The sequence below is a fragment of the Mus pahari genome, chromosome 19, assembly GCF_900095145.1.
Source record: "Mus pahari chromosome 19, PAHARI_EIJ_v1.1, whole genome shotgun sequence".
Lineage (NCBI taxonomy): Eukaryota > Metazoa > Chordata > Mammalia > Rodentia > Muridae > Mus > Mus pahari.
In genome coordinates, this window is record NC_034608.1 from 87,060,017 (window position 1) to 87,066,205 (window position 6,189).

General features: G+C 50.5%; 1 protein-coding gene across 8 annotated transcripts in view; it reads right to left on the minus strand.

Moving 5' to 3' along the window:
* The window catches only part of Eps15l1 (epidermal growth factor receptor pathway substrate 15 like 1), an 82,201-nt gene that overhangs the window by 21,994 nt on the left and 54,018 nt on the right, over window positions 1–6,189 (minus strand). For all 8 annotated transcript variants that reach the window (XM_029531676.1, XM_029531675.1, XM_029531674.1 and 5 more), the window contains exons 20-21: window positions 6,051–6,111; window positions 5,205–5,287 (exon numbers count right to left, since the gene is read on the minus strand). In XM_029531676.1, coding sequence (XP_029387536.1) covers window positions 5,205–5,287; window positions 6,051–6,111 — 144 coding nt within the window. The remainder of the gene's footprint in view (window positions 1–5,204; window positions 5,288–6,050; window positions 6,112–6,189) is intronic.

Here is a 6,189-nt window from a genome sequence, read left to right on the forward strand (position 1 = left end):
ACCTGGTCAGGCTGCAGAGCCCTGTGGTCAGAGGTAAGCTAGGTAAATCAACGTGAACTGAAATCCCAGCCCAACTCCCTGTGCCTTGATTTCTCATCTGTAATGTGACAGAGATGAGAGGCCTTTACTGTTTGGAATGCCCCAGAAAGGAAGTGTTAGGTAAAATGCCTGCCAGACACTGGATAGGAGCAGCAGAGATGGCACATTGAATACAGCTGCCCCACCTTGTCACATCATGATCCATAAACCTGAGAACATGAAGAGGAAAAAGTTCCAGAAAAACAGTTCTTAAGTCTGAAATAACTTTTACTACAGCGTGCTGTAACTGTTCCACTTGCCATCTGTGCCATGTTTGAGTCACACTTTTCCAGAAGTGCAGAGGGAACAGCGAACATGGGGTTCAGGCATCCACTGGGGAAGGGCTCCCAAGATGGGTCCTCACAGGCTATGAGGACCCTTGTGTATCATGAGGCATGTGGGCAGGATCCCACCTCTTTCTGAAGCCTGTGTCTGCAGACCCTCAGCTCCTCCGCCTTGGGGACTGGAAGGAGGTGGGACAGGGTCATCTAAAGGTTAGTGGCTGCTTTTTTTTTTTTTTTTTGAGATAGGGTTTTGCCATAAACCTGAGGCTGCCTTGAAACACATGTTACTCTAGCCTCCAGACAAGACACAGCATGAGAGAGAGCTGTGTCCTACTCACTCACTCCTGACGCTGGAAAGATGGCTTAATATACTTGCAAGCAGGCTGATCACTGGGTTCATACAGTGGAAAAAATACTGTCTCCAGCTTGGCATATGGATGCCATGACACCCTGCCCCAAGAGAAACGCAACTTAATCAAGAAAATGAAAAGGCACTTGTTAGCCGAAGGTAAGCGAGTGCTCAAGCCGTGTGCACTTAGTCCTGAGCCTGCGGTGTGACGAGAAGGTGCAGCACAGAGGAGGTTTCCTGACCTTGGGATGCTTCCTGGGCATACGTTATGTCCTGGGACAGGTCACAGGAAGGCGGATGAGAGCCTGAGCAGCCCTACTTTCTAATCCACACAGGACCCGGTGCTGCTTGATTCTCCAGGTGGCTGCAATGCCCAGGCATGACAGATGTGTCATATCCCCAAGGAGTTTAAGTCCACCTAATTATCTGGTACCTTGAAGGGGACAGGCTTAACTCTGTCAGCCTGGCTCCCTTCAGAGGGCTCTGTTTGGTCCAGTGGCATAACGCCCAGGCAAGTTTCCACTCCAATTTTATTTTATTATTTTCTTTCTTTCTTCTTTGGAAATGTCTCACCGCGTATCCTTGGATGGTCTAAATTCATTATGTAGACCAGGCTAGCCTTGTCTCTGCCTCCCAAGTGCTGAGATTAAAGGTGTGTGCTTCCAGGCTCCCCTTGTAGCCTGTTTGGATGACCTCAGGCTTCTCGAGCTTTGGAATTTGGCTCTTTTCTACTTGGGCGCTGGATGTTTGTAAAAGTGTTCCCCCAGACTCGGGCGCTGGGGAAGAACAAGGTATGCTTCCACTGACAGCAAGGACTGGGGAGCAGGAATGAGCTAATAACCACTGCAACTGCCTCAAAATCCTGTCAAAGTAGGTTGTTCATCTTCTCAGGAGCAGAGTGAGGACAGCCAAAAAGGACTGGGGGTGGAGCCTCTGTGTTCTACCAGCACCAGTGCAAACATTTTTTAAAAAGAAAAAGAAAAGCAACAACAACAAACCACACTATGGCTGAAGTCACTGAAGACAGGCTGCACCCAGCTACTACTGCACAGGTGTGTGTGTGTGGGGGGGGGTGAGCAGTGCTCTAGGAACACTTTAGGAAGCTCACTCACTCTGACCTCCTTCTGGCCGCAGTGCTGGGATGACCCAGGGCCCTGATCATGCTCTTCAGGCTCATGCTGCTGACTGAACCTACGGCCAGGAAACTCATTTTTAAAGCAAACAAATGTCACTGATGCTCAGCAAGTGCCAAGAATATTCAGTTGGGAACCTGTGCTGGCTAGCTTTATGTCAAGATGACACAAGTTCAAGTTATCATCAGCAAAGAGGGAGCCTCCGTTGATGAGTCCATGAAGGCATTTTCTCAATTAGTGAATGATGGGGAAAAGCCCAGCCCATTGTGGGTGGTGCCATCCCTGAGCTGGTGAGCCAGCAGGCCGGTGGGAAGAAAGCAGTAGGCAGCACCTTCCATGGCATCTGCATCAGCTCCTGCCTCCAGGTTCCTGCCTTGACTTTCCTCAGTGATGAACAGTGATGTGGAAGTGTAAGGCAGATAGACCCTTTCCTCTCCAGGTTGCTTTGCTCATAGAGTTTCATCGAAGCAATGGTAACCCTAAGACAAGACTCTACCGCTGGTAAGATGCCTGCTGGCCCCTTCCTCAGCACAGATGTACAGAGCTAGGAAACACTAATTCGAGGACTGAGGAACGGCACATATGCTGCCCCACCCTGCTCAGGTGCGGAAGGGCTGGTGGTGATGGTTAAAAAAAGAAAAAAAAGAAAGCTAAGAGGAAAAAAAAGCCCTTACCACTCTACTTTCATTTCCCTTCAAATTTATTTATACCAGGTGTTGTTCTTGAAAACTAGCAAGGTAACCAGAGAGGAAAATCAGTAGTGGGTGTGGGCAGGGCAGGCACAGTCCTTACAAGTGTCATGAAGTCAAGAAGCCCCAGGATGGTGCATATACTGTATGGGACAAGTTCTTCCACAGCCCTACCTAACTCTGTCCTGGCCTAGAGCCAAGAACAGAAAGTGGGCCTGGCTTTCCTATCCTTGCCAGGGGGCTGGGAGTGAGAGGGCACATAGTAGTAGCACAGGCCTGTGTTCCTTGGGAGAAGGGGACCTATGCAACTGGAGGGTAGCTGGGCAGAGATCCATGGAAGGAGTAAGTAGGGGTTGGCAGCTAGTACATTCTCCAGCCTTGAATCTCAGTACATCAGGTGTAGAACAGCCCAGGCCCTGGCCTACAGCCATGTACATGGCCACTCACTGAGCACTTGGAACTTCCTAACACTTTTACATATGTGTGATGTATTCTCAAAGCCGACAACTCCCAAGGAGCCCCCCTGTGTCTTTGGCATTCTGGTTCTTTGTGTGACTCTTGAGCCTAAGCAGGGCAGCTTGCATGCATATAACCAACCAGCCAGTGGCTACACCACAATGGAGAAAACTCCTTTTCCATCAGAACCCATAACTTCAGCCACCTTGTACACTTGGTGAGGCCTTTGCTGGGGCTGACAATGAGCAGAGACAGGTTCTGAGCCTCGAGAGCAGAAAGGAGCCCACTGAAGACAGCGTGAGACAATCTTGGTCACCAGCCCTTGTAGGCTGCTGCCCCCATGTGGCCGACAGGTCCTGCTGCCACTGGCTGCCTTTGCCTCTCCAATGCCAGGTGCTGCCTAGGGTATGGTGATGGCAGTCCCTGGATCTGCATGCACAGGGCTCCTAAGTGTGTCAAATATAGGTCTCCCGTTAGAAGCCATGCCTCCCTATGACTCTGTATATGTTGTCACTGTGTAGGTTTTCACTGCAGCACAAGTGTTGCTCCTGTTGCCAGCCTTTGGCACCTGAGAATTACTGAGCAACTGAGACACCAGGGCATGCTTGGTGAGGGCAGGGACCCCAGGATTGGGTGCTGGCTGCCACTTGTGCTTGGTCTCCATCTTTTGGGGTCCCACACCTGAATTCCTTCAAGCAACCTCACACTGAAGAGAGAAAAACACTGCATCTGTACTGAGTGCACACAGACAGCTTCTTTTAGTCTGACTACAATGGAGATAATGCATCCAGCACTCCCGTCCTCCAAGACAACTGAAGCCACCCAGAGGTACAGTCTGTCATGTTCACAATGAACTGAGTCATGTCACAGGAGGAATGCCAGCAAGGATGTTGATATCCCCTGGGACATCATGCAACCTATCTTTATGGATACCAAGGGATGTCTGCACCCTCAGAATTCCCTCCCACTTCCTCCTTCAGGTGGACAGAACTAACAGGGGACAGGATTGCTGCCCTATGACTCCCTCACCACCAACCACATGACCCCAGGAGTAGAAGGATGGACTCTGCTGGGGAAACCATGCCCATGAGGAGCATTTGCAAGGTACAGCGCACTGCTCTCAGGACAGATCCTTGCCAGGTGGGAAGCAGAGTAGATAAGGTGCTGGTCAGGCAAGTGCAGGAGCTGAGACAGCACACCTGTGACACTATTGTCCTTAAATACTTGCTGTCACAGGCTGGCTTGACCTTTTTATTCATTGCCAAAGATGAAACCAACATACATCAAACCAACAGATATAATGCACCTGGTGTGCTGGGCCAGGATCTATGACTTAATCCCTCTCACCAAGACCTGGTTAGCAAGGTCCTGAAAAGCATGAACCTTACTGCTTTCTTCTCTGACATGTCTGTCTCCCTGTGGAGCCCAGGCTGGCCTCCAAGTTACAGCAGTCCTCCCACCACCTGAGCCTCCCTAGTACTAGAGGAAGACCTGCACCCCACCAGTTCATCTGGGGTGCTACCTGCCAGCTGACTTTTTGCAGAGCTCAAGGTGTGGCTCTCTACCCACTTCCCTTTCAATGAGTGAAGCCAGCCACAGTGTATTCCAGATCCAGGGCAGACAAGGGAGCCTTTCAGACACTCCTGCTCACGACACGGCTGTGGCTTTTGTCCTTGAGCAATGCAGGCTGTATTCATGCACATATTTATTCACACTCGTTTTGAGCTCACCATCCAATAACGTCAAGGATTTAGTTCATGGAGGCTTCAGGTATTTGTGTCGTCAACTTTATCCAGACACCTCAAGCCTGAGGTCTGTTATCCTGGTCTCCTGGGACCAACATGTCTATCTCTTCCTTTCCTAGGGCCTTGGCAGACAGAAAAGTGTGCTTGGACACAGAGGTGCCAACTTCATGCCCTCAGAGCTGATCCTTCTGTGATGCTAGTGAGAGCGAGATGGGCAATGGCTGATGGCACCTGGGGGATATGGATACAGCAGCTTTGAGGGGACCTACCCTCTCACTGCTGTGTACAGTTGTGCTCATGAGTGTGACAAATGCAGGCACGCGTGCACACGCACGCGCATACACACACACACACACACACACACACACACACACACACACACACACACGTGACAGCACTCATGTCTGCCTACCCACACAAGCAGCATGTGGACTCAGGCCATGGCTAGGCCTTCTTGGAAGGGGTCTTACCTTGGACATCTGACTGAAGTCAGCGAAGCCCTCGGCACTACTGAAGGAGCTGCTTCCAAAGGGGTCTAGGGTTCCGAAAGGATCTGTGAATGGCACAGACACAGTTGGGGTTATGGTCTGAGCAGATGTGCCCAAAAGTCTCAGGCAATCCTAGGGGGGTTGCCCTTGGAAATCCTAGAAGCAAGAGACTCAGGGCTGTGAATGTCTCTGGGAAGATGGCTCTTATGAAGCCAGTGGATCACAGTGGGTAAAGGATGGATCAGTTTCTGCCTGAAGCTGGCATCCTACCAGTACAGGAGAAGCAGGGAAGATGGAGAGAATGAGACATTGAGGATGGCCATTTGTGTGTGTGTGGGGGTCATCAGCCGGGAGAGATTCCCCCACTTCCCCTTTTCAGATAAGGCCTCACTCTGTAGCCCAGGCTCGTCTGGGACTCAGAGACGCCCCTGCTTCTGACTCCTGAGTAGTAGGATTATTATGGTAGTACAGTGTGTGTACTACCATGCCTGGGTCTGTTTTGAAACTAATGACCCTTAGTTTCTCAGTGCTGGGAAGATGTAGGTACCACCATGCTTGGAAAACTGTGGACTGTCCCCATTAAGAACAATGAGTCCCCCTCAGCACTGGTGTTAACAGAGAGAATCCTACAATCTGGAAGAAAGCCAGCTCATGATGAGAAAGACAGCCCTGTGAGGGATGAGATGGGGGAGGAGGCATCCACTTTGGCCTGAGAGTCTCAGGCAAGGACCTAAAAGTTCCACCCAAGGGCACACTTATCTGGGGACTGATGCTATTACTGAGGTCTGGTGTGAGGTCAGGAGGACAGGAGCTTCAAGTGTCTCTCACCTGAACCTTTTGAGGAGATGCTGGAGGATGAGAAAGGATCACTGGACTCAAATGGGTCGAGCTGAGGGAGGAGAGAGGAAAAGTTTATTCTGCCATCTAGCCTGTCAACCATACTTACCCTAACGGGTTTTTTTTTTTT